Source organism: Beta vulgaris, chromosome 3 (genome assembly GCF_026745355.1).
Source record: "Beta vulgaris subsp. vulgaris cultivar EL10 chromosome 3, EL10.2, whole genome shotgun sequence".
NCBI lineage: Eukaryota > Viridiplantae > Streptophyta > Magnoliopsida > Caryophyllales > Amaranthaceae > Beta > Beta vulgaris.
The window spans coordinates 750484-778180 of NC_079204.1; the positions used below are offsets into that span (position 1 = coordinate 750484).

The window sequence follows — 27697 nt, forward strand, 5'->3', positions numbered from 1 at the left end:
AGTTTATGCGGGTCCCATAACTAACGAAGTTTGGCGAAATCCGTTAAGTGGTAGGAGTTTATAAAAGTTTTGTAAAGTTTAGGTGGAAATTTAAGGGGAAAAAACATAAAGGTGGGGGTTTCTAAATAAGTGAAAACTTAAGGTGACCGGTTTTGTGCAAATTTTCCTTATAAATAATATATACTTATTAAATTTGGGTTGTTTCGTTTCACGTCAATTTCGATATTAGGTTATTTTCTGAATAAGTAACATTGGTACCAAATCAATATCAGGTCGATCAAGCTAATTACAAGTTGATTTCGGTTGTTTAGTTTAGTTTAGATATGAATGGGGTCGCAGTTCGAAAATTCATGTTTGAGCCAACTTTGCGTTTCTTAGAGTATAAAAAAAAGAGGCAAAAAGTAATATATATCATTACAAACTTTAATTATTGCACACCAAATATGATATACTATGGAAAATCTCTATCTATCTATTTACCGAGAGTAAACACTATTCAAATAAAATCCAACTCAGCCATGTAATTTTATAATTTCAATTGAGTTCATCTAATCTATGCATCTAGTGAATAGCTTTAGCTAATTTGATTTTAGCTTCATTCGACAAAAAATAATAAACATAGTATAGCTAATTAAAGATATTACTTTCATAATAAGAATTAGATATCAACTTTGAAATTATATTATTAGCTAACTAAGTTATATATATCAATTTTGTTAAATAAAGGTAAAAATAAATAAGTAAATCTACGCATTAAGTATAGGTTAGAAAAATCAATTTAAATAATTTATATTTAATTTTAGTGAGTGGATTATTCGCTGAATAGAGGTAGGAGATGTTCTCCTCCTCCTACCAATTACAGAAATAGGTGACTCGCATAAGCGCTGCTGCTAATACCCAAAAGCATGGCATTTTTTCACTCACGTTTGCTAGAAAAAAGAAATAATAACAAAATTTGTACGTAATAGGCTTAATCTATTTAGAGAAATGATTGTAAAGTAAATTTGCGTGACACTTGCCGTATGTGAGATTTTGACTTGTTGGGTGTTCTTACTATTTGTGTAGTCAAAACCATAAAAGGAAAGAGATGGGGATTTAGGCTATGTTCAGTTCACCTGAAATTTTCTGATCTGAACTTATCTGATCTGATCTGATCTGAACTTATTTTTTCTGATCTGATCTGATCTGAACTAATTTTTTCTGATCTGATCTGAACTTATTTTTTCAACAAGATCTTATCTTTTATAAATATATATTATTACTATTATATTATTACTTTGTAAATCATTATTATGCAATACATTATAAGATATTCTTTATAGTGTTACTATTATTATCATTTTATTTCTATTACAACTTTTATTATTAATAATAATAATTATTATTATCATTATTATAAGAACAACAATAATAATTATAATCATAATTATTATTATTACTAAAAATAATTATATAACTCAAGTCATTATTTTATAAGAGCACTTATACAATGTTTCACACTTTCCCTTAAAAAAAAGTTTCACACTTGAGAAGTCGGCAAACTGAACTCTTTTTTTTCCATATAAAATAGAACAAGATATACAAACAACTATGACTTGAGCAAAAAATAAATAAATATCGTGCAACTTCAAATAGCTAGAGAGATTTGAAATTCGGTAGGAAGAGGTATACCGAATCTAAATTTATAATTTGTATCTCACAATTAGCTTATTTTGAAATGTAATCCGAACATAGTAGTTTCGTTATCATGAATTTGAGATATCATATTTTATATATTTCTTATTTTTGCGTCAATCTTATGTTCTTAACACGTGGCTTTTAATTTTCTATTATTTAATAACAACAAAATAACTTAATATAATAATAACAATGACATTTATAATGGTAACAATAAGATTAATAATAATTACCAATATTAATAATTAATAAGTACAACAACAACAATAATAATAATTCTTTTGAACAAATGTACTAGTAAATAATAATACCCCCTTTGTATTTTTTTTTATCTTTGTCACTTAGAATCTTGACACTATTCACAATAAGAGATAATCTTTTAGATTTTTCTCAATATATAAGAAAAAATATAGTCATGTGGGGTCTTGTTTGATTCGTCTCAATGAGTACTTTATTAATATTCAATTATTATAATTTTTATTAATATGTAGTGAAAGATATTTAATAACAATAAGTTTTTAAATATAAGCATGATATGATCTGAACTGATCTGATCTGATCTGGTCTGATCTGATCTGATCTGATCTGATCTGGTCTGATCTGATCTGATCTGGTCTGATCTGATCTGATCTGATCTGATCTGATCTGATCTGATTTGATCTGATCTGAACTTATTTTTTCTGATCTGATCTGATCTGAACTTATTTTTTCTGATCTGATCTGATCTGATTAGATCTGAAATAAGCAAAAATAAGGTGAACTGAACATAGCATTAACCTCCTCATTCATTACATAACGACAACAAATGACTACATGAGTATCTTATGTAGTTGGGGGCGATAAGTCTGAAGCAGTGAAGCTTTGCCCTACTCTTTTTTCTAAAAAAAAAAAGAAAGCTTTGTCCTACTTAACATTATACTATCCAAATGATACATTTAGTTATATTTACTTTGTGTTGATGCTAGACCTGGTTATTAGACTGCTGGTCGGGTCGGGTCAGGATCAGTGTGGATCATAAGCGGGTTGGGTTATAAAAGGGTCGCCTCATAAAAGGTTGACAGCGGGTCGGGCCAAATGAGTAGTGGATAGATAGCGGATCGATAATGGATGGGAACACGAAACGAGCAAGAAAAACAAGGAACAAAGAGAGCCAATAGTGATTCATTTAAATGGATGTGAATTCGAATATGTAATTGTTTTTACAAACACCTATTTTATTTTTCAAATTATTGGGTTTCTTTATTGGTCCTATAATGATCGTGTTCAATAATGACCATATCCAATAAAGCCTTGTCCAATAAAAGCCATGTAAATTTAACCTTAATCCTTTAGTCATTGGACTATCCAGTCCAATAACCAGGTCTAATTGATGTCTATAGTGAAATTTTATGCAACTTCATCAAAGGTTTCATGAAAAATTAGGTTAATATTTTACTTTATTCAAATTTTAATTCGTATGGTGTTTTTGGTCTAGCATTTGCAGGCCAGGGAGTAGGAGAAAAAGGTAAAGGGAATTCATCGCAAGTATCCCATACCCTAGCTGGGAAATTTCAACCTTAATCCCCAACAAACTACATCAAACAAGTTTGGACTCACTATTTATTAATTAGTCCCACTACTCTACCACTATACCGACATCTTTATTAACAAAGATAAATAATAACCTTCTGCACACATTCACCTCCAGTGAAAGGACCCACAATTTTTTTTTTTGATCATTTAGTCTCATTCATCAAGGATTTAATACATGAGTCATCCTTACATACTACAAGAAAAATTCCTCTACAGCCATACTACTACATCAGAGAATCGAGATAAGCCCTTGGCGGATAACATTCTGTCAACTTTCTTCCCACACCCATTGAGGAAGCCAAAACTTGTAGCCATTCCTTTCTTATGTAATGAGCGAATGAAATTCAAAATGAAAGAGAGATTGGAAGGGCCTCCTTCGGGGGATGAACACCATTGACTTACTTGCCAGGCAGATGAAACTACTCTGATAGGCTGGGATTTGATTGATGCTATGTTAAGGGAGATCTGCAGAGCTCTATGAGTAGCTGCAACAATAGCTGAGTTAAGTGGTAAAGGTGAGCAGGGAGTCGAGAATAGGCAGATTACTCTGTTGTCGCCACTGAGAAGATATCCACCCAAGGATCCTCGCTGCATTAAGGAGGAAGCACCTACAAACCATGTTAGGCTAGGCTGGGAAGGTCTTGTTTTGCGGGGATGATTGCGCGCTTCCATTTTCCAGAAGAGGCTTTTGGGATTCCTTATAACCTCCTCAACTGAGAAGGGGAAAGGTTCCTTCCATGCTCTAACCCACCAACACAAACGGACTAGTATCAGATTTTGAATATATTCCGGATGATTCATCTGCCCATTGAAAATTCTACAATTGCGTTCTTTCCATATCGACCACACAATCACAAGAAAAATCGAGGACCAAATTTTCCGGAAAAATTTATTTGAGGAAGGGAAAGCCCATTGTTCGAATGCTTGATCAAGATTTGATGGCCATACCCAAGAAATATCCCACATTTTCCACCACCAACCCCAAATTTCATGAGCAAAAGGACAGTGTAAAAAGAGATGAGAGGTGTCTTCTGGGTCTGATTTGCACAAGGAGCATATGATCTCTTCCATGGGAAGGATTTTTAGAAGAGCAAGCTTCTTTTTTGTGTTGATTCTTCCTTGCAACGCTAACCAAAAAAATACTTCTATCTTGTATGGGACAAGGTTTTTCCACAGTTTGGGAATAATTTGCTGTAAACACGGATTCAAACTTGAACCCGAGCCTTTTGAAAGTTCCGTGTAAAAGGATCTTACTGAATAAGAGCCAGATTTGTTGGGTTCCCACATCATTTTGTCCTCCTTATCCTCCTGAAATCTGACTTGAAGAAGCAACTGGTAAAGCCGGTCCCATTCCTCTAGATCTCGGATTCTAAGAGTTCTAATCCAAGGAATATTCCATTGGCATCCACGGTCATTTATCTGAGCCATTGCGGCCACTGAGGCTAGGGGTAGCCTTGCGATCGAGAACAGGCGAGGAAATTGAGTCTTGAGAGCTGAGTTATTTAACCAAGGGTCGTGCCAAAAAAGAGCTCTTTCCCCATTCCCTAACTGCATTCTGGAGCCCGATTTTAGTAGCTTCCCAGAGCCTACATGGTTTAGGATCTTGTTACACATTAACTTCCAAGGGCCTCCCTGCCGAATATGTGATAAATCTGCCATACGGAATTCCGGCGAATATTTATATTTTGCTTCAATCACCTGCCTCCACAGCGAATGGGGCTCCTGAAAATATCGCCAAATCCATTTAAAAAGCAGACCCAAGTTTCTCAACAATAAATTCCCTACATTGAGGCCGCCGAGTTGCTTAGGCAGCTGAACCAATTCCCACCTAATGAAAGGACCCACAAATTTACCAACAATTTACCCAATAAGTTGTTGTTTGGTTGACATTCTAACATATTATTCTAATTTTTTAGAAAGTAATAAGAACCAAAGAGTTATACTTCACACAAGACGGGGAAATTGCTTACCAAGAAATAAGTATAACTTCCATGAGAATTTCAACTTTCTATAGTCAACCAAGCAATATCACTCAATTTTTATCACTTACGAATTAAGAATACATACAAATTGCAAAAATAAAGAAAGTATACTCTCAAAATGGAGATTGATACATCTATTCATTGGTAAACTATCTACCAGAATTAGACAATTAAAAAATAATCCACTCGATACCCTAAATTGTATTCTACTACTTATTTATGCGTATATCTCTAATGGGTGGATTACCCGCTGGATAGACAAAGTTTTTTTCCTCTCAAATGCAATCAAACAACACCTTAAGAGAAAATAAAATTCACATCTCGATCACTTTATCTATTTTCAATAACTCTATGCACAAGAGTGCGTTGCGATTAATATAGAATGGAGAGTATAAAGCTAAAAAAATGAAAAAAAAAAAAAGTTGCAAAAAAAGTAGGAGCAATGATAATCTACCTGAACCACGTCATATGCATGACGTAGAGCACACCAAGAAAACAACAAACGGCAAATCTGAGTGAGAATCCAACAAAAGCACCGTTATGCCGACTTGCCGATAGAGATAGGTTGTGTGTTGGTAGTTGAACTCATGGTAGATACTACGAATCTCGTAAAACGTGCAGCAACATTACATGATATTCATGTGGACAACCATATGGGAACAGATGAAATACCTACGTTGAGTAAATTAAACTTTGGTTTTTGCCCTCGCCTCATTTCCACCGTTTGTCCGCATCTTCAGCCCACGTAACCGCCTAACCGGAAACAATTACCGCATAAACTAGACAAATAAATCATGGGGTTCTTCATATAAACAAACAATAATATCAATGATGGCACTATTTCCAAATTCTCACGAACATTAGCCGATGTCGGGAAATTACATGCGAGCTGATCATGGCATTTAGTTCTTGTACTAGATTGGTATATCTCGCCCTAGTTAAATGCATAATGAACTTTTGATATACTTAGGGGTATTAAAAAAAAAATCGAAATCAAAATACCGAAAAATCGGTTAAAACGAGTGGTAATTGCAAAGATAAAATAATATTTTAACGGTACGATCACCAAATCGATAAAATTAGCTGTTAAATGGTAATGTTACGTTTATGATTTTTGAGTTAACGATTAACCGGAATACCAAGTATATTTTTTCCTCTATATAATTATTGTGAAATATTTTCAAACAATTATATTAATTCTAATATTTGTTACTAAGTTACTATAATTAGAGAAAGTATATGATTATTATTTGAAAACTCTAGTACTAATATAAATACTATAATTAGGAAATGGATTGAATTATTTGTGTTAGTTATGTTTTCTAAAAGATACATTATCCACTTTATAATACATATAATTAGAGTATATATTATATAAAATATATGCAGAAAAAAATAAAAAAATATACATGTACTTTAAGTAAAACATAATAGTATAATTTAATCGATTACCAAACCAAAATATTATTTCGAGACGGTTAACCATCCATGAACACCCCTATCAGTCTTTCTCCTTATTTCTCAATCTACTTTTCTACGTCCTATCTCTACGAACTAATCGAAAAAAATTAGTCGTTGGATAAATTAATTTTTGGCTCACCGTACGGTGGACTAAAAAGAATTATTGGCTCACTATATGGTGGGCCGAAAATAGTTGTTATATTCGGTTTATAGTGAGCTGAAAAAACTTGTTATATACAGCCCATATTTTTATTATGATTTCATTTCTTATATCTGCTGATGGTATGAGTTATGAGTATCACGGCATAGATCTCAAAAGTTTTTTCCTAGACTTCTTTTTGTTACTAATAAATCATGTCGAACTGTCTTAGAGCTCGATAATATTGCCCAAAGTGACAAGCATTCAAATATTTATTTTTTATTGATTTTTGCACTTATGTCAACAATATTTGCTAAAAAAAGTCTCAAGAGAATTAAATTACAAGAAAAAAAAATCTAATCTTAGATACATAAAGTTATTTTTTTGACAACGAGGAAATTTAGATTAATTAAAAAACAGGATTATATTCTAAAAATAGTATATCGATTCCAAAAACAAACAAATTAAACTAAGCATTACGTGATCTTATAGAACAAGTACAACAACGTAAATAACTGAAACTGGGAGAAATCTGCTTGATTTAGAGCTCTCTGAGGTTGGATAACTGTGTGGCTCTGCTGCTGATGGATAACAATCGCCAGAGTTCTGAAGAAAGGAGAGGGAGGAGTGGATCGGCTTCACATAATTGGGGCAACAAAGAAACAACAAGTTGAGAAACTCGCAACATGACCAAGTCACGGTCTTTTGTGACTTAATACCCTTTGGGATGGGTATTTCGGGCTTCTCTTGTGAGGAAAAGCTCAACTGAGTTGATGTGCTATAAACCTAATTAACAAATTGGGGAGCCACCTTCATATTTTATTTTGTCAAGGCAATGATTGATAAGATCATTATCAAGCAAAATGGAGATCCAACCATAGTTAGAGCTCGAACAAACATCTGATTTATAAAATCGGAGAGAACAAACCCCAGCCATGAAACCTCTTGTCACGCATACTCGAACCAATCACACCTAACACCTTGAACACAATGACTGCCTCCAGCAAGAAACAAAAGTACCAAGCAGATTGAGAAAACAAAACACATACTCATAGTAATACTACCAAGAATAACTAGTAAAATAATTACTTATTGTTGCGGCAGAATTGTTGCGGTCTTACCCATACGTAACAATAAACCACGTCAAAAGAAAATTCGAAAATCAACATATTGATGCGGTTCTGGGTAGAAACCGCAACAATAAATGCCAACGGAAATATTTCAAAATGTTTGACTAGTTTGACCAGAGCTATTGCTGGGGTTTTCATCCGGAACCACAGTAATAGATTAAAATATTATTAAAAAAAGTAAATTTTCAATCTACTGTCGCGGTTCTGGGTGGGAACCACAATAATATATGTGGGCTTGACCTAAAAAAAATTAGCGGGTCTTTATAAAGGCAACATGCTAGGGTTTTTCCTCCTTCAGCCCACCCACTCATCTTCGCCTCTCTCATGAATCACTCACGGCCGTTTTCGCCTCCCCTTTCTCATCCCTTACTCATCTTCTTGCCTTTCTCTCTTCACCCTCCCTTCTCCCCATAACTCCTCTCACTTTGATCAGTCATTTCTCTCACCTGATGCCAAGATCGAAGCATGCGAAGGTTCACGAGACTTCATCTGGGTTATTTCAGTTGATGAATCGATCGCAACAAATCGGATCGTGTTGACGGATTTCTCAACTACCCTTATTAGTTGAGGCTGATGTGTTGAGGGAAAACATTTACCCTAAATTTCTTAAATAGGAGGTTTTCTCTGTCCTCTACATTCACATAGGTGTTGAAAAAGGAGAGAATTTTCTTGGAATCTCAGCCCTACGATCTATCATGGATCATATTCCACTGTCCGTTCATCCTTGTTTTCAGTCTCATCTTTTCCTCGCTACCGATTTTATTTTTGTAGGGTAATATTTTAGTTTTTTTAGTTTTCTTCATTTTTGTTTGTTAAGAATCAATAAAATTGTTAGAGACTCTAATTTTTTTTTTTGTTATTGCTTTTTATATTTTTGTTTTGTATTTTTTTTAATATATGTTGATTTTTTTGTATCTTTTATGTTTTCCTATAAGCATTATTTGTCATTACTTTTAATTTGTGTGTTTTATTTTTCTTCTTGCATTTTTTTCCTTTTAAATTTTATGGCAAAGAGTAAATTTTTTTTTACCTGTTGACAAAGGAAAAACTAGGTCGTCACTAGCTTCCTAAAATCAAACAAACCTAACTAAATCACTAGACTAAGTAAAGTGATAAGTAAGGGTCGAAATCCACAGGGAATAGCAAGAAGAACACCAATGTTGCTAATTGTTGCAAGCTAAGACGAAGATTTAGCAAAAGGTTTGGTTTGTTAAACTAAGAACTAGATTAAGTAATCAACTAAGGTCTTAAGAAAAAGCTAAATGATTAGACAAGAAATTGATTGATAAAAACATTGGGAGAAGGGGATAAACACCATCCAATCATGATTTAGGAAGTAAGAAATGCGAATGTAGGGGGAAGGATCAAATAACAAACCCTCACTCAATTCTCACTCTCATGAGCAATTAAGTAAGAAAATAACATGAACATCAACTCTAGTCTCCTCTCTCAACTTGACTAAAGCATAAATCAACAAACATCATAATTCTAGAATGCAAGTAGATAATAGTTATGCTATTGATCGATTAAGAAACCCAAAGAACCCCTATCTTCTTATTCAAATGCCAAAATCAATCATGGTTGGGTTTTCACCCCAACCCCCAACTAATTAACTACTCACTAATCATTATAGTCATCATGATGATACTAATAGAAGGAGAAAATGAATCAAACATGAACAACTAAACAATCAACACACCAACTAAATCAAGATTAAGATAAAAACTAAAATCTAAACATGGGTTGAACTAATTTTAGATAAAACTTAAATAAACAAAAAGATAAGAGTATAAGAAGTAGAGAGAAGAGGAGATATTACTTAAACCATGAAGAAGAAATGAAGATCTTGCATAAAAACCATAATTTTTGTCATAATCCAAGCTACAAAACCATGGAAATCTACTTTCTCTCTCTAGAACTTTACTTTATCTCACTAGATTTAGCTAAGAACTCTCTAAAAATGATTTACTGGAATTAAAGTTAATTTGTCATTAAGTGAAAAAGGTATTTATATCCCCCAAAAACGAGGCTAAAATCAGCGTTTAACATAAAAATATCGCGAAAATAACAAGGAGCGCCCGCTCCTTGTAAAACAGGAGCTCCCGCTCCTAACAAAATGAGGCGCTGGAGCGGGAGCTCTTTGGTAGCTCCTAGGTCGCTCCAAAGTTTCTGCCAACAAAAGTGGCTGCACAGCAGGTGGGGAGCGCCCGCTCCTCAATATAAAGGAGCGCCCGCTCCTTGTATTATGTGCTCCAAGGAGCGCTTGCTCAATGGTAGCTCCTTGGTAGCTCCAAAGTTTCTGCCCTCCTTTACCATCCTCAACGCATAAAGGAGCTCCCGCTCCTATTTCCTTGAGAGCTCCCGCTCCTTTGCTCCTCATGCTAGGAGCTCCAGCTCCTTGGTGGCTCCCTCCTAGCTCCAACTTTCTGGTTTGCTTTGTCATGTACAGGAACGTTCAGGAGCGCCCGCTCCTCTTTTACAAGGAGCGCCCGCTCCGTTTTCCTTTCTGCCTTTTTCCTCATAAACAAACACATCAACAATAGTTAGTGGTCAAAGGAGAGGGGAAAGAACCATGAAATTTCATCTACCTAGCATGCATTGTTAGAGGATGAAAAATGATGAAATTAAGGGGAAAAGTGCATTTGGATCCAAAATTATCATGTAAATCTTGCCAAAATATGCATATGAGTGAGACCAAATTCTCACTCATCACCTGTACCAGTACCTATTGCTGCGAAACCTACCCAAAACTGCAATAATAGGCTTCATTTTTTTATTTAAAAAACATACATGTTGTTGTGGTGTTGGATAGGAACCGTAATAATAGGTGGTTGCACCCCTAATTGCGATGCGCCTAAAATTGCAACAATATGTCACTTAATGACCGCCACAATTAGAATTTATTCTACTAGTGAATTTAAAAACACGAAAAAATAACCAACTAGGGTCGATACTCGACGACGAAAATGATAATGACTCGAACGGGCCGGGGGACGAGGAAGGAAAGTCGACAACTGCCCCAATACTAACCAGGGGAGGGGAAGCCCTGAAGAACCACAACTAACACTAAATAGGGGAAGGGGAAAGGGAAGCGCACAACAACCCAAACTAACAATAACCATTGGGAGGGGGGAGGGGAGGTCAAACAACAACTAACAATAAACAAGGGGAGGGAGAGGGGAGGGCAAACCGGAACTTACACGAACACCATCACAACTAACACCAAAAGGGGAGGGGAGGCCAAACAGAAAACGAAAACTAACCCTACCACAACTAACACTAACAGGGGAAAGGGAGGCCAAATTGTCGCGAAAATAGCAAACGAAAAATAGGGGAGATGAAGAAAACCTGACTGACGCGGCGGGGATGGGAACCAACGAATTGGAGGCTACCGGAAGTTGTCTCTGCCCACGGCGAAGAAAGAGCGCAAAACTAGAAAAAAAAAACCCAATCAGAGAAATGAAAAGACGACGAAAAATGAGTGAACTCGCCGAAAAAATAAGCGCTGCTGGTATGCTGGTGAGTGCCTAGGCTTTGTTTTGGGGAGGGGTTGTTTGTGTAGAGAGAAGTCCGAGAATCGTTTAGAGATATAATAGATACAGAAAGGTAGATGAAACGAAAAGAGAGGAATGGTGAAGAGAAAGAGGAGGCATACAAGGAAATATTTACCATATTTCAGGGTAAAACTAGTTATTAGACTCGAGCTATGTCCCGGGTAAGAAAAAATTTCATTTATTAATATAATAGTTTATGATAATAACACTAAATACAACTTAGTCTAGTGGTTAAGACTTTAGTATATGTACTTGAGGTGTCGGGATCAAACCCTATACTACGCAATTTCTAAATTTTTTTTATTGTAAATGGATGACATGAACTAAAACTCCCTAGGGAGAGCGCCACGTGGCACATAATTTTGTTTATACACGCCTTTTAATATATTTGTATAGATACGATTTATGTCTTGAAATATGATAAATATTAAGGCTAACAAAAGTCGACTCGGCTCGACAACTCAATCTGAATCTAATCCAAAATAAGTGAGTGAGGGTTGAGATTTTTTGCCCATTTAAGTAGATAGGTTGTCGCGATTAATCCATTTGATTAGAAAGGTTAGGTTCTTTGACCTTATTAACGTATAGATATAGAAACTTCTCGATAAAATATATTGATAAATATAAATTTTGGTTAAGGAAAAGGTAAAATATCACTAAAATAGGTCATAATTATTCTAAGAAACTCTAAACATGCATATACTTTAATAGTGAATTGCTTATTTAGTTTTGTAAGAACATAATTATTATATTTAATAATTATGATTGAATGACTTAAACGAATTATAAGGATAATCTATTTAATAGGTCGGGTTAGGATTGAGTTTTCAACCTGTTTATTGAACGGGTTAGGTTGTTGAGCGATTTTCAATCCATTAATTATCCACCCGAACACGAGGTTAGGGTTGAGTTTTTCAACCTGTTTATTAAATGGGTTAGGGTTAGGTTTAGGTTGAGGAAATTTTGGACCCATTTATATATTATCGACCTGAACACGAACTCAACCTGATTACTAGCTCTAGTAAATATAGATCGAAAAATAACAATGCCTTTTTCACTATGTTTTAGAGGAACAATGCCGTTTTTTTACTTACGATATAAAACTAAGTGATCTAAATAATTAAGTGGACATTATTTGAGTAATTATTATATATAGTAATTTGGAATTGAGTTGGCTACCGTAGAAATGAGGAAATCTTCACGTCGTATATATCCTTGTGGATCATAATTGCAGATGCATACAATACCAGTAATTAGGGTATTTGATTTGATAAAGTCTTGGGTGAACTTGATTCCCACTAAAATTATTATAAATCAAAATGTCATGTGTGTCAAAAAATATACGTGAAATATATAATGACATTTGTTTTGACATAGTGACAGAAGTATGCTAGTGGTTCATACAGATACAAGTGTCTGGTACTTCGGTTCATTGCCTCTAAGAAAATGGTCACTATGTTTTTTGTTTTTTGAAAGAGAACTTTCATAAATTAAAGTCAAACGACATTTACATATATAGGTATTATAGAAAAAAAAGATACAATCAAACAAGGTTAAATCAAAATTGTCTTCGAATAAACTAATTAAAATGAACCAGATCGAATAATAAAGCGTAGCCCCCTTGTATTTGCTGAATCAAACAACTATTGATGAGAAAATCTATCATTCTCACATAGTTTGGGAAGAACATTCTTGATCGAGTCATGTTGACCATACCTGAGATTCTAATACATTCATGTTGAGTCTCAAACTTCAAGCAATGAGAACATTTTTTCATACCTAAAGACAAAAAAAAAAAACCATACTCATAACTTCCGTAGGGGAGAAGGAGATCTGCACAACAGACACTAAAATTCCTATAATAGGGTCTGAAAAAATCTCATAAAGAGAGACTTATAATTTATTCAATAAAACACGAAAATGAACTAAAAATTGAAAATAATAGGGGAAAAGGGGCTTACCATGGATGAAATCATCCATGACAACCCCTAACTAATGAAAAAGGGTTAAAGGAGGCTAGAATTTAATTGAGAGAAGAAAAAAGAAAGAGGAAGCGTTTCTTTAAAACCCTACATGGTCACTATGTTTTAAACAAGGATCAATATGACAAATTACGGATTACTTAATTAGGGTAAATATACAAAGGTGACTTTATTTGTGAAAAACATTTATAACAAGGTGACTTTGTCTAAGTCAATACTTTACTTACAAATTAGAGTATATGCTATAAAAAAGATCGCTCGATATGTAAAAGAAAAAAGAGTGACTATATGTCTATATTTAATAGGAGTCACTATGTGCTCCACGTATAATTTTTTGCACACATGATCTTTTGTTCTATAATATATAACGTTATTGTGTATCAGGTCCACACAAGTCTTACTCTTTGATTTATTATAAACTTATAATTGAATTATGATCACCAATGTCAGATATCGTCAAAGCTATATATATATTAAACCCATACAATTTGACAACTGGCCAATGCCATTAATTTGTAAAAAAATAGATAATTATCCATATAATTTTTTATAATTGTTTTTTTTTTGATAAATTTATAATTGTTATAAATTAGAATATGATTTTCGTAATTCTAAAACAGGACGTATTATTTTTTCTAGAAAATTTAATTGTTTCCTCAATTCTTAAATTCAGAATAATTTAATTTCTTTTTTTGGGGGGGGGGGGGAGGTGTTATCTCTCAACTTCTCTCTGATCTTAAACAAAAAAAATTGAAGTAGTTTTGCACTTTGTTTGGACTTGCTGCATCTAGTGATATGGTCCCGTTGTTGAAAGATATTATTCATAGACGGCCATTAATGTGATAGGAATGAATTAATGCGAAATTGATCAAATTTGAAAAGATTGAAACCTTAAGGACATAACCCAAGAACAATAAGAGTATACCCAATAATTGTTCTATAGTTTGTAGTCATTAATTATTTTATTATTTTCTCAATCTTCCACCTCATTTTACCCTTTTCATTTCATCAATCCCATATATTTCTTACTCCGAATAGTTATCCTCCAACTTGTGGTCATCGTATTTCTCTATTTTAATCTTTAATAACCTACCCTATCATATTTTCTCTCTCCTCCAATTCCTTCTTTGCTCCTCTTTTCTCTTGATCCATCATGAAGAATTGAACATCAATTCTTTAACCAAGATCATTCTCTTTCCTAATAAACTGTTATGCGGAAGCGTTTAAATAAACCAACAAGAATTCACAACAACCAAGCACACACACAAGAAAAACAAGAAAGCGAATAAAAGACACACAGATTTAACGAGGTTCACTATCAACGTGATAGCTACGTCCTCAAGGCAGGGAAAAAGATCGCTTCACTATGAACGAGACGATTACAAATACAATAGGCAAGATTCAATTGAATGGATTTCCAATTGAATCTCAAAGACTCTCTCTAATCTTCTCTATTGTGTTTTCTCTAATCTCTCTCTAGTGTTTTGTGGTTAAAAGCCCTAAATATAACAAAACATATTTATATGAAGTCTAAGATACAAGCCCTAAGTCGTAAGATAAAAAAACCCGAAAATTTCGCATCCCCCCGATAGGTGCGGGAGCACCAACATTTGGTGCGGGAGCACCAGCCTGATGTGCGGGCGCACATGCCTCGAGTGCGGGAGCACCAAAGTGTTCTGCCTCAACTTGAAGAAATCCGTCGTAGCGAATGTGCGGGAGCACCACTACTTGGTGCGGGCGCACCTGACATGGTGCGGGCGCACCTTCATTTGGTGCGGGCGCACCACTCGTGCCGAGCCATTCTTCTCTCGCGCAAGTCACACTTCACAAATCTCCACCTTGACTTGCATCTACCACACAACTCCACCTCGAAACCATCAACACGCATGTATCTCTGCAACAGTACGCGAGATACTCCTTTCCCTTCCTGCTCATGCATCTTTCACCCGATGCCAGGCTTGCCCTCATATGAGTCTCACCCAATCTCGCCAAGATCGCTGACCACTCATCATGAACGACCCTGTCTCACAGCCTATGAGACCCATGTTGCGCATTCACCTGAAACCCAATTTATTACCCGTCGGAAATCAAATCGCCTTCACTGAACCGCAAACACACTAGCTCCACCTTAATCAAGACGAGCCAGTACCCTGCCAGTTGCTCCAACTAGAGCCATTTGCACTTACGTCTAAGTACCCAAAACAAATCACCCTTGGCGCAGGGGAACTTCCGTCGAAGTTCTTCTATGCTCGCGCCGGAGCACTCCACCCCGTTCTCACTGGAACGCAGGCAACTCCTCCTGGAGTTCCAATCTAGCTACCTCTTGGTGACTTCTCCCAGAATCACCTCTCAACCCAACACTCCCTGGCAAAGACATGTCGCTCGAGATCCCATAGCTATAAGCTGGCACACAAGTATCGATAGAACCGAACCTTATCATACCAATCTGCTGCTGAGAGACCCTTGGTTGTTCTTCTTGATGACCCTTAGTTTCAACCAGTTGTGTAGAAGTTCCCACAAACTCTACCTCACTGTTGACACTCTCATCCTCAGCCCAAGTAGTACTCTCAACCCGGTTGTTGAACTCATTCTCGTTGACTCTGACCCTCAACATGTGTAGAACCCCCATAAGCTCCACCTCACACTCAAGACCATCATTTTTCAACCCAGAATGCAGCTTCAACTCAGAATCATCTCTAGCCAGTGCCGTACCCTGCAAATCATACAAGTTACCCACACCTGACTTCACGCCACGAAGTAACTCACAAGAACCCTTCACCACACGCAAAACTCCATCCCTCCTTGGAATCGAAAACCCTTACGGTCTAACATCCCAAGAGATATAAGTTTCTCTTAAGTTGTGGAACATGCCTCACGCCTCTAAGATCCTTAACTCTCCCATCATGCATTCTAAACCTCACAGAGCCTACTCCAACCACCTCACACACCGTATTGTCACCCAAAGTAACACTACTCTTGCATAAGCTATAGGTCGAAAACATCTCCTTGTCAGAACACATATGTGAAGAACATCCACTATCTAGAACCCACTTATCTTCTAAGCGTTTCTCCTCATGGACAATTAGAGCTAAATCCTCCTCAGAATCGTAGTCAACCTTATTTTGTTTTGCAAAAGAAGCCGAACCATCCTTCTTAGGACATTCACTCTTCCAATGACCCGGTTCTTTACAATAATGGCAAAGATCACTACTTTTAGGGCCCTTCGACCTAGGTTTTCTCCTATCCCTACTCGAATCTCCCTTATTTTTCTCAGCATTTGCTACCAAACCTGCAGAATAATCACGATCCTCTACCATATCACCAGTTGCTTTATGACGCAATTCCCTAGTATAAAGTGCCGACTTTACCTCCTCTAGGGACACAGTGTCTTTTCCAACCACAAAAGACTCTACAAAATGTTCATAGCTACTTGACAATGAAACCAACAATATCAACGCAGCATCCTCATCCTCAATCTTAACATCTAAATTACGCAAGTCCAGTAAAATAGAATTCAAACGATCGAGATGATCTTTTAGGGACATACCTTCTCTCATGCGTAGGCCAAACAACCTTTGCTTCAATAGCAATTTGTTTGTGAGCGACTTTGTCATGTACAAGCTCTCCAGTTTCAACCACAAACCTGCAGCCGTGATTTCATCTGCAACCTCTGTGATGACATCGTCCGCCAAGCATAGCAAGATAGTGGAGTGTGCTCTTTCCTCCATAGATTCCAACTCGCCTCAGTTAGACCAGTCAGATTTCCCTCTTTTGATGTCGTTGTGAAACCCTTAATCAATGGTTTCCAGATACCTTGTTGTTTCAATAAAGCTCTCATCTTTATCTGCCATAGCCCAAAACTATTCCTTCCCGTAAACTTGTCGATCTTTAAGGTTGTTGTTGCCATGTCCCAAAAGCGATTAACCCCGGTGTTAACCTGTAGCTCTGATACCACTTGTTATGCGGAAGCGTTTAATTAAACCAACAAGAATTCACAACAACCAAGCACACACAAAGAAAAACAAGAAAGCGAATAAAACACACAGATTTAACGAGGTTCACTATCAACGTGATAGCTACGTCCTCAAGGCAGGGAAAAAGATCGCTTCACTATGAACGAGACGATTACAAATACAATAGGCAAGATTCAATTGAATGGATTTCAATTGAATCTCAAAGACTCTCTCTAATCTTCTCTATTGTGTTTTCTCTAATCTCTCTCTTAGTTTTTGTGGTTAAAAGCCCTAAATATGACAAAACATATTTATATGAAGTCTAAGATACAAGCCCTAAGTCGTAAGATAAAAAAACACCGAAAATTTCGCATCCCCCGATAGGTGCGGGAGCACCAATTTGGTGCGGGAGCACCAGCCTGATGTGCGGGCGCACATGCCTCGAGTGCGGGAGCACCAAAGTTTCTGCCTCAACTTGAAATCGTCGTAGCGAATGTGCGGGAGCACCACTACTTGGTGCGGGCGCACCTGACATGGTGCGGGCGCACCTTCATTTGGTGCGGGCGCACCATTCGTGCCGAGCCATTCTTCTCTCGCGCAAGTCACACTTCACATAAACTAATATTACTTTTGCGCTATCTCTCTACATAACCGACTAGAAGGGCAACTGTTGGAGTTACTCTTTAAGGTTATTACGAAAGAACAGTAAGGACATGACCTAAGAGCTCGTAAGAATCTGCATGAAGATGATGAATTTCTACTTACTGATGGCTTCCTGTACTTTATATATTCTTAGAAAAATGTATCGGACAAAACCAAAAAATAACGATTGATCTTTTTCCCAATCTAATAGCGAAACTATTAATCTATTAATTAGTTCATTCTACCAAAATAATGTTTATGAAAAAAAGGATAATGTAGCTCTATAATGAAAATATTCCATTCATAACAAAGTAAACACATACACAACTACACAAAGTATATAATAGTTAAAGGTACCATATTTGTTATTATCAGAACTTAGAAAACAATCAAACAGTTTTCTTTCAATTCATCCTACTCTTCCCCGGATATTGGCATGGAGTAGTTGAAGGAAACAACGGTGCGAATAATGTGTTGGCAGGAGGAGGAGGGCACAAATTTGCTTGGATTGTTGGCATATGAGACGATGGTTCAGCACTACCAAATGCATACGTACATGGCCTCATCATCGTAAGCGCATGTATTGCAGATGCAGGTACATAAAAAGCTTGTTCGAGCTGTTTTTGTTCAGGCCATGTCGACAATATCTGTGTCACATAATATAATTGATGTGATACGAGGAGTTACAAAATGTATGCATGCACAAAGGGAGAAGTGAATGAAAATTAAAGCAATGGATCAGAGTTTACAAAAGAAGGAAGAACGGAAAGTGGAATCTTATGTACTCCCTTCGTTTCGTTTTAAATACAACAAAGGGATATTATTTGTGAGATATAAAATATTCATTTCTTGCGTTTAAAACGAAACAGAGGAAGTATATTAATTACCTCAATTTGGCGTTTCAAGGATTTGATGCGCTTAGCTGCGTTATTCAGGATGGATGCATGGTCTCTCTGCAACATTATTGTATCATACACCAACAACGTCTTCATCATTAAGGGTTATTTTTTAAGGAAAAAAAGATAAGATTGCATAAGTTGACAAAAATAAATTATATCTAGTGAATAATTCTTGTTAGGATCTATGAGATCTTATTCTTAATCTCTTTAATTTACATGAAAATAAATAAAATTTATATTGAAGAAGTCATTAATTGTTCGAAAGAGATTATTAGTTTAAACTAGGGCGCATGTATATTATTGAGTTATATGTTGCTTAATTAGGTGATATAGGGTATAACTTGACATTGGTTTATATTAGTGTGGATACTTTGCCTTAAAGTCTTTAGTTCTTGATTTTTCATATAATCGTTTCAATAAGTAGTATCAAGTTCCTATATGATGTTCTATTGATTCGGCTGATTGTAAATTCGTAGATATTTAGGCAATCCACCTTATGAACTACTCATACTATACATGTCGTTACATCTTATTTTTGCTTATGTTTAGAAAAATAAAAAAAATTAGGAAAAATAAGAAAGTTTAGAATACAAATAATAAAAGTTGAGATAAATAAAAAAAATTCATAAAAATTAAGAAATAATAAAGAAAAATAAGGTAATATAATACCTTCACAATAAGGAAATTTTGCCCAAAAAAAAAGCCTTTTACGAGATCAGTTTTGAGGAAAAAAACCTTATAAAACATTCTTTGAGAGGTTTCATGTGAATTGCGAAATACACCCCCTTGTTGGAAAACAAACCATAAAGTTAATTATTTTTGCAAGATGAAACCTGGTTATATTTTGGTGTTGATCATAGACTTTTCGCCGTTGACCACCCCTATTTCCCTTCTTCCTACATAATAACCACCTAGCCACCACTACCAACACCTGCCGCCAACCCCCCACCCAACCCTAACCCCCACTTCACCCCCGGCCCAGCTCCCACCACCTGCAACCCACCCCACCAGCAGCCCCAACCCCTTCCTCCATATCCTCGGGCGACAGCCCCTCACCCCCTTTCGCCCCCACCTCTCTCCTCTCCCTTCTTCTCTCCCTCCTCCCCCTTCTCCTCTCCCTTCGTCCAACCCCCACCAATGCGCCACCTGGAGCCCTCTTTCGCAACCTCCTCCCCTATAGCTACTCCCTCCGCAACCCAGAAAATCAGAACCCACCACAAGTACATGACCATAACACCATGAAACTTCCCACTACCAACACAAAACCCATCACTACACTACCACAAAGAATGAAACGGAAACTACCTCGAAAACCTTTGCTCAATTTCAAACCAAAAACCACAAATGAGCAGGTCTCAAACTTAAAAACTCAAAAATTGTATTTTTAGATTTGATACTTTGAGAGTCAAACCTTAAAATTCAATTATTGGCTTTACAACTTTGAGATTCAAGCTGAAATTTTCACAAACAAGTGTTCGAAGTTGAGATTCAAACAAAAACCCCAAAAAGTAGAAGGAAGAGGGAGGTAAATCAAGAAGGGATTCGGCTCAGAGCTTGAAGCGGCAGCACATAGGAGGAGGAGAGGTGCGAGAGAAGAGAGTGGGAACCATGGAAAGTGAGAGAGAGGATAAGTATGGAAAACAAGGAGAGGGGTGGCTGGTGTAGTGGGGGTTGGCGGCAGGTATTGGTTAGTGGTGGCTAGGTGGTGATTATGGAGGAAGAAGTGAGATTACTAGGATCGACGCCGGAAAGATAAGGGTCAACATCGGAAAATGGTCTCAAGTTTCATCTTACAAAAATAATTAACTTTTTGGTTTGTTTTCGCAAAAAAATGCTTTACAATGTTTTTTTTTTCGCAAAATTGAACTCGTAAAAGGTCTTTTTTTGACAAATTTTCCTAAAAATAAAGAAAGTATTACAGGTTTTTAGCATCTTTGCCAGATAAAAGGTATAGTATCAATTGAAGTATCAATTATTAGTTTTCTTAGAATATTAACAACTTATAATAACAACTCAACAAACAAGGACTCTAGTGAATGTACCAGAAAATCTACCTTATTAGACTTGGGAATCAAATTCTCTAAAATCTGAAACTTGTCATTGATTTGTTCCCGCTTGCTTCTTTGTCCACGATTCCGCTTCTGCTTTTGACAAAATAACAAATTTAGCTTCAAAGTCACATATAGAGATTAGAGGGCCGGTATCTTATTCTTAACTTATTTTTATTAAATTTAAATTTGCCAACCTTCATTTATTTTCGTTGAACTTATATTATCTTTGTTGATCGAAGTGAACTAACTTCTGGCATATATTATTGCTAACCTTAACTTATTTTTACTGAACATCACTCTCTTAGTTTTGCAGAATTGTATTTATTTTTTGCTGAGATGTAACTTGTTTTTGCCGAACTTAAGTTATTTTTTCTAAGCTAAATTTATATTTGCTTAACTTAACTTGTTTTTGCTGAAATAACTGATTTAAAAGAGTTAAGGAGAACACATTAATTGCCTCTTTTCTTAGCGTGTGGAGCCACGTCAAGTATAGGAGCATGTGAAGGGGGCCTTAACGGAACAATCTATGGCGTTGGTGCACCTAGCATCACCAACTGTAACTAATAGCCAAAACACCGCAACCTATTGGCTTTAGTGCAATGAGTGGCATAAATGATACTGAAGCTAATTTTTCTGCATACATACTCATGTGGCTTAGCTTCTAATTAAGGAAAAATATAGGATAAATAATAAAAGGAAAAAAGGGAAAATTGTAAAAAAATTATTAAGGATTCTACGCTGCCGGCAGAAAAAGTGAGTTCCGGTTTTAGTTATGGCATTCGTTGCACCCCCACCAACAATTTATAACAGTGTTTTAACTAGTAGTCAAAGTTGGTTGAATTGAATACATCACGCGATAATTTGTGATTTTGAGATCAATTTTACCTTTCTTTTAATGTCAAACATATTAACCATTTTTTTCATATATTTGTTCTTCGTGCTTTCCGCACCGAGATGATCCTAAAAGTTCTCTCTATATACAAAGAGAGAAAGACTTTGATTGTACTCTCTCTCTTTTGAAAGTAAGAGCAAATTTTCAAAAAAGTAACACAGATAGTAAAAGAGTATGTTACCTTAGCCCTTTGGCTCTTGATTTCTTCCCATATATTTGTAGTAGGGTGAACAAATACGAATGAAGGAATACTATGAAATAACAACCATACAATCTTGAGCTAGTGAAGCATGGACATACTGTTGTGCGTACATAACTACCACGTGGCTTAATAACCGTTCTACAGCCTACAAGATATATTTGACTAACCAAAGCCAAAACCTCACCGATGAAACATAATAACATATTACACCGCTGAACTGATTAAGATAAATCTAATTGACCTTCACTTGTAAGATTCATACTACTTATCCAGTTGTCCTATGTTAAATGACGAACTGTATATGCTTAAAAATATTGTCCTTCGTCCTTTCTATCTAACATAGCAACAACAGCTTTGAGTCTCCCTTAAACAGTGTTTATTAAATATACGGTTTTTTCACCATATATACCCCTGACAAATTTTTTTTTGCACCGTATACCCTTTCAACTTTCCAAATTCACCATATACCCCTCACTTTTCAAAAAATACATTCACTTACCCTTTTGACTAACGGTAGGCTAACGCCGTTAGTCATTTAACCCTAATCCTCCCTTTAACCCTAATTAGCTACCCTAAACCTAAACCAAACCCTAACCCTAACCCTAATACCCTTAGTCCCTAACCCTAACCACTCCTTACCCCAGCCCCCACTCCCCCACCCCATACCCTAGCAGGCAGCAGCCCCTTACCCCCGGCCACCACCCCCTCCCCACCCTTTACCACCCAACCCTTCCTAGCGCCACCACGACCTGACCCTCCCTAACGCCACCACCACCTGACCCCACCACCAGCCTACCTGCCGCACCTCCCTCTCCTCACCCCTAAGCTACTGCACATCCCCCTTCCCACATCCCCCCTCCCCTTCGAACAAAGGACCGGCGAGACCCTCCCTCCCCTTCGAACAAAGAACCGGCGAAACCCCCCTCCCCTTCGAACAAAGAACCGGCGAAACCCCCCTCCCTTCGAACAAAGAACCGACGAAACCCCCCTCCCCTTCGAACAAAGAACCGGCGAAACCCCCCTCCCCTTCAAACAAAGAACCGGCGAAACAGAGGAGAGAGAGGCGAGACCCCTCCCTTCGAAAAACATACCGGCAAAACAGAGGAAAGAGAGGCGAGACCCTCCCCTTCGAAAAACAAACCGGCGAAATAGAGGAGAGAGAGGCGAGACCCTCCCCTTCGAAAAACTGACCGGTGAAACAGAGGAGAGAGAGTGTGTGTTTTTCCGGCGAAAAACAGAGGAGAGAGAGTGTGTGTTTTGTGCGTAGGGACAGGGGGAGAGGGAGGGGGAGGGGGAGGCGGTTTTACGGGGGAGGGGGCTAGTGGGGGTCAGGTGGTGGTGGGGTTAGGTGGTGGCGTTAAGGAGGGCTGGTGGAGGTCAGGTGGTGGCGCTGGAGAGGGTTGGTTAGGGTTAGGGTGGGTTAGGGGTGTTTAGGGTTAGGATACTAGATTAGAGGTTAGGGTTAGTGTTAGGGTTAGATTTAAGTTAGTTAATTAGGATTAGAGGGGGATTTAGGGGTTAATGAGTAACGGAGTTTAACCATTAAGGGTAAGTGAATGTATTTTTTGAAAAGTGAGGGGTATATGGTTAATTTGGAAAGTTGAAAGGGTATACGGTGCAAAAAAAAAATTGTCAGGGGTATATGGTGAAAAAACCGTTAAATATACCATCAAATAGAGATGGCCCAAGACCTTAGTTGCGGTCTTGCGGAGTGCAAAAAACCCCTCCGCATAGGGCCCAATCTATTTTTATTTTATTTTATTTGAAAGGACACAATTTGAAAAAAATTATGCTTATAAACAGCAAACACTACACATACTTCATCTCCGGCCTTTTTAATTCACGCTATCCCCTATCATCTTCCTCAATCTCTTTCACCAAAAATACAACCTTTCAATTTAAACTTTAGTTTTGTTATCAGTACTTTTTCATAATTATCAAAAATAAACCAATCCATCAATTAGAATTATTCTTTCTATTCTTTATGAAAAATTATGGTCCTTTTCTCTCATTAAGAGAAAAGAAAGGGTCCAATTTTCATTATAAAACAAGACCCCATAAATATCCAAGACAGCCATGATGGCCATTGGTGTAGGCTGGGTGACTGGTCCGCATGCCCTAGTGGGCTAGGCAGAGATTTTACAGCCCAGAACCGGACCGTGAAATTCGCGATTTCGGCGGGCTGGTCCATGGGTTGAAAAAGCTTGACCCACACCGGTCTGTTATCGGTTTTCACGGTTCGTGAAGCGGTTCTGTCAATTCGTGGGCCTAGCGGACTGGCGGGGCAGCATGAGATTTTTTTTTTTCAAAATTATTTAATCATTGAAATCATTTATTATTATTCTATGAAACTTTTAAATTTAATCCAAGTATATACAATTATTAATATTAATGAATAATTCATTATTTTTGAATTTGATTGAATGGTAATAAATGCAATTTGATTAAAATATATACAATTTGATTAAAATATACATAATTTGGTTCAATAATTACTTGGCTTGCCTGATTCGGTTTATGGTCCGGGTTGGATCGTTTCATGGACCGGCCGGAATGGATGGTTTTAGTAACGGGCTATCGTGGATTGGGCTCAAAAATTTGATCCACGACCCCCACCATTTTCACGATTCGAGTTAAGCTAAACCAGACTTTTCGCGAGCTCACCCAACACAGCCCAAGAGGCGGGTTGCTCTGGATGAGCTAGATTGGCTCGCACTGTTGGTCATCTCTAAATTCAAAGTATTACATGCATGGTTCGAGTGTTTTAACACAATGCCAACGGAAGGGTGTGAAACGCTCTTGATTATCAGGCAACGACGCAAGGCTTGTGAGGATTGGAATGGGTCCTTATAGCTTGTAGAAACACGAGCAAAGTTGTATCTTTAAAGGGACACTCTTGCCTATTGGTGATAAGCTTAAAAACAGCAAGAGGGTCGGACGGGGCTTATGCACGCCTATGCACGCCTAGCGTTCATAAGGTCGAAGATGGCGAATAGTTGCTTGATGGGGAGACGTCGGGGCAACTTAACGTAAATTGCATGCAATACCAAACGTAAATATGGAGGACTGGCAACTCAATGTAAATATTGAAATATTATGTTAATTAATAAGGAGTTTAGTTCAGTGGTTCAACATGTATTCCTATATGAAATGTTGTTATGAATTCCAATTGCATATGGTTTCCTATTTCTTAATATTGGGTTGTATACATATTCTATATCGTTTAGTGAGATTAGTTGATGAGATCGTTTAACATGGTAGGAACTAGGAAGTTTATTTTCATTCATTCAATTAATTTACTCCCTATCTAATTAAGGAGGTTTCATTGTGAAATAGCTATAGTACCCATTGTGTACAATTTTTGTAGTAACATCATGATGGAAAATAATAAAACCTACACAAAGAGCTGAAAACATTAAGTACTAGAAAACATTAAATAGATAAAACACAAATAAAGAAAGATTTGGATTCTAACCCAAAGAACAAATGCTCATCATGTGCGTGCTTCCTCCTCTCTTCGACAAGCTAAGGTTGAACTTAATGTAGTTCATCTTTATTTCGCTAATCCAACCTGTAGTTTTACTAAACACTAACTATTTTGTAAATTATTTGATAGCTAAAATCAATTAATTAATACTAATTAGTAGCAACTAACAACTACCACAAATAAAGAACTTTCATAACAAAATCATTTGCCAGTGATTTTTACTCTAATATTTATCAGTAATGAACTAGAAACTATATACAGTATCATTGTTACTTTTCAAATGTTTAATTTTCAATTTTATGATATTAATTGCATAATCGAATTAAATTAATCATAAAAAAATTTAGTCATGTAAAAGTCTAAAACAAACCGTACAAAGTAGTTTTTTTAATTAGAAAATATAATAGATTCCAATACAAATCCTTAATAGGTCATAAGCTTGCGAGGCACACCAGCTCAAGCAGTACAAGGCTACAGTACAGAAGATAACAGGCCTAGAGACCCATTGCCACCACAAGTGAAAGGTGGAACATATTGTTTGAATGATGATTCGAATCATGAACAATACCACAAAATTTGAAATGTTAATTCACTGAGCTACCACCTGATCTCTCCCAACCACATAAAATAGCTAAAAACTACTTCTTTTTTTAATTTCAAAATCTAATTTTTGGTTTTAAGGAAACAAAATAATAGAAAAACAACAATAACAAACAACAACCCATAATTCTTCATGAAGTTAAGTACTTTTCTTATTATCAAATAACTTATAATTAGGGGAGCTCTCCTTTCGTTTTCAACCGCTGCTAGATTGTAACGAACAAGAACAAACTATAACATAGTCAAATAATGAAAATCAACAAAGGGAACTAATATTATTGCATAATCTCTTACCATCAACTTCTTCCTCCTAGCATTCGAATAATAATCGTTATTGCCCGAGCTTTCTCCGTCGTTCTCCATAACTAGTTCTTTTCCTTTTGATTTGTCGATGTCGGCTTTTTTTAACTTCTCCTAAATACATATTGTAAAGCCACTTTGAAAATTAGAACGTAGATTAACCTGACATTCAATATATATAGTGTTTATAATACAGACCTATGACTAGTAAAGTATCATTTTACCCTTTACAATATAATATTATCTCTTTACATATACTATTATCCAATAAAGATCATCCGGGTAAAAAAAACATCTAAAAAGAAAGTCGAAGTATCTAACATATATACGATTTCAAAATAAATGTAATACTTCTCTCTTAAAGTACAATATAGGACATACCTGATTTTGCAGATGGAAATCATCAAGTCGAAGACCGATATCATTACAAGATGGTAAAGATGCTGTTTTTTCGAGTTTCAAGAGAAGTTGGAGGAGATTATTATCAAACAATAGTAGATTATCTCCATCAACATTGATTTGATCATTAAGAAAACTATGAGCAAATTGATTATCTTTCCGATGGAAATTGCCAATTTCGTCGATATGAGTATTAGTAGTGTTGTTCTTAGCAAAGTCATCTAAAGTGCACAAAGCAGCTTCAGAGTTGAAATTTGAAGTTGTGTTAATAGCAGAAGTTGATAAGCTCATAATAATAATGTTGCTACTTGCTACTTTACTTGTACACCCACTCAATCACCTAGAAAAACATGGCACTTTGTTTTATTTTATACTAGGAATAAAAGAATTGAACAACGTTAAGTCGGTACTCGGTCCAAATGCATAGTTTTGGAATTTTAATGGAGCAATAGATCAGCATATCGAATTTTACGTGTTGGTTTATTTTTGTACAAGAGTGGATAATCATTGTGTAAATCTGATTAGGTTAACACTCGTATTTAATATATATATATACATACATAAGTGCTATATACAATAAAAAAAGCTAAATACAACATCTAAAATTATGTTTAACTTAACCATGGTTAATTTTAATTTTTTTTAATTAAAAAAAATCTCGTACACAGGGATGCAGCAATGCAGCAAAATACCTTACCATAAATACTTGTGCACACAAGCCAACGTGTCACATTTATTTATAAAGTTGGATGTGTTAGGGTTGGAAAAAATTCTG

At 36.4% G+C, this 27697-nt stretch overlaps 2 protein-coding genes across 14 annotated transcripts; both read right to left on the bottom strand.

Annotated features, from left to right (window-relative positions):
* Nucleotides 1–3459: 3459 nt before the first annotated feature.
* LOC130590675 (uncharacterized) lies at nt 3460–4993 on the bottom strand. Its single transcript, XM_057393219.1, has 2 exons — nt 4948–4993; nt 3460–4835 (listed from the first exon to the last, which is right to left on the bottom strand). The coding sequence occupies exons 1-2, from the start codon at nt 4991–4993 to the stop codon at nt 3460–3462; spliced, it is 1422 nt and encodes a 473-aa protein (XP_057249202.1).
* A 13354-nt stretch (nt 4994–18347) lies between these two features.
* LOC104887908 (transcription factor PHYTOCHROME INTERACTING FACTOR-LIKE 15) lies at nt 18348–27334 on the bottom strand. Of its 13 annotated transcripts, none has more exons than XR_007272359.2 (6): nt 26905–27334; nt 26518–26637; nt 25612–25718; nt 21034–21132; nt 18980–19045; nt 18348–18739 (listed from the first exon to the last, which is right to left on the bottom strand). XR_007272359.2 is itself a non-coding variant. In XM_048640726.2 (5 exons), the coding sequence occupies exons 1-5, from the start codon at nt 27211–27213 to the stop codon at nt 18497–18499; spliced, it is 840 nt and encodes a 279-aa protein (XP_048496683.1). In that variant the 5' UTR covers nt 27214–27330; the 3' UTR covers nt 18348–18496. The 13 variants fall into 13 exon arrangements, 6 of the variants coding, with proteins under 6 accessions (XP_048496683.1, XP_048496684.1, XP_048496685.1 ...); XR_007272358.2 differs by having other exon boundaries at nt 21046–21135; nt 25612–25707; nt 26905–27333; XR_007272354.2 differs by having other exon boundaries at nt 21046–21132; nt 26905–27333.
* Between the last annotated feature and the right edge of the window lie 363 nt (nt 27335–27697).

Bases quoted from the DNA above. Each gene is read 5' to 3' on its own strand.
- LOC130590675 (XM_057393219.1), bottom strand. From the start codon at position 4,993: ATGGATTTGGCGATATTTTCAGGAGCCCCATTCGCTGTGGAGGCAG. The intron at 4,836-4,947 runs GTGATTGAAGCA...TAAACCATGTAG, and splicing joins CCCATTCGCTGTGGAGGCAG to GCTCTGGGAAGCTACTAAAA.
- LOC104887908 (XM_048640726.2), bottom strand. From the start codon at position 27,213: ATGAGCTTATCAACTTCTGCTATTAACACAACTTCAAATTTCAACTCT. The intron at 26,638-26,904 runs GTATGTCCTATA...ATATGTATTTAG, and splicing joins ATTTCCATCTGCAAAATCAG to GAGAAGTTAAAAAAAGCCGA. The intron at 21,136-26,517 runs GTAAGAGATTAT...TTTTGTCAAAAG, and splicing joins CTAGGAGGAAGAAGTTGATG to CAGAAGCGGAATCGTGGACA.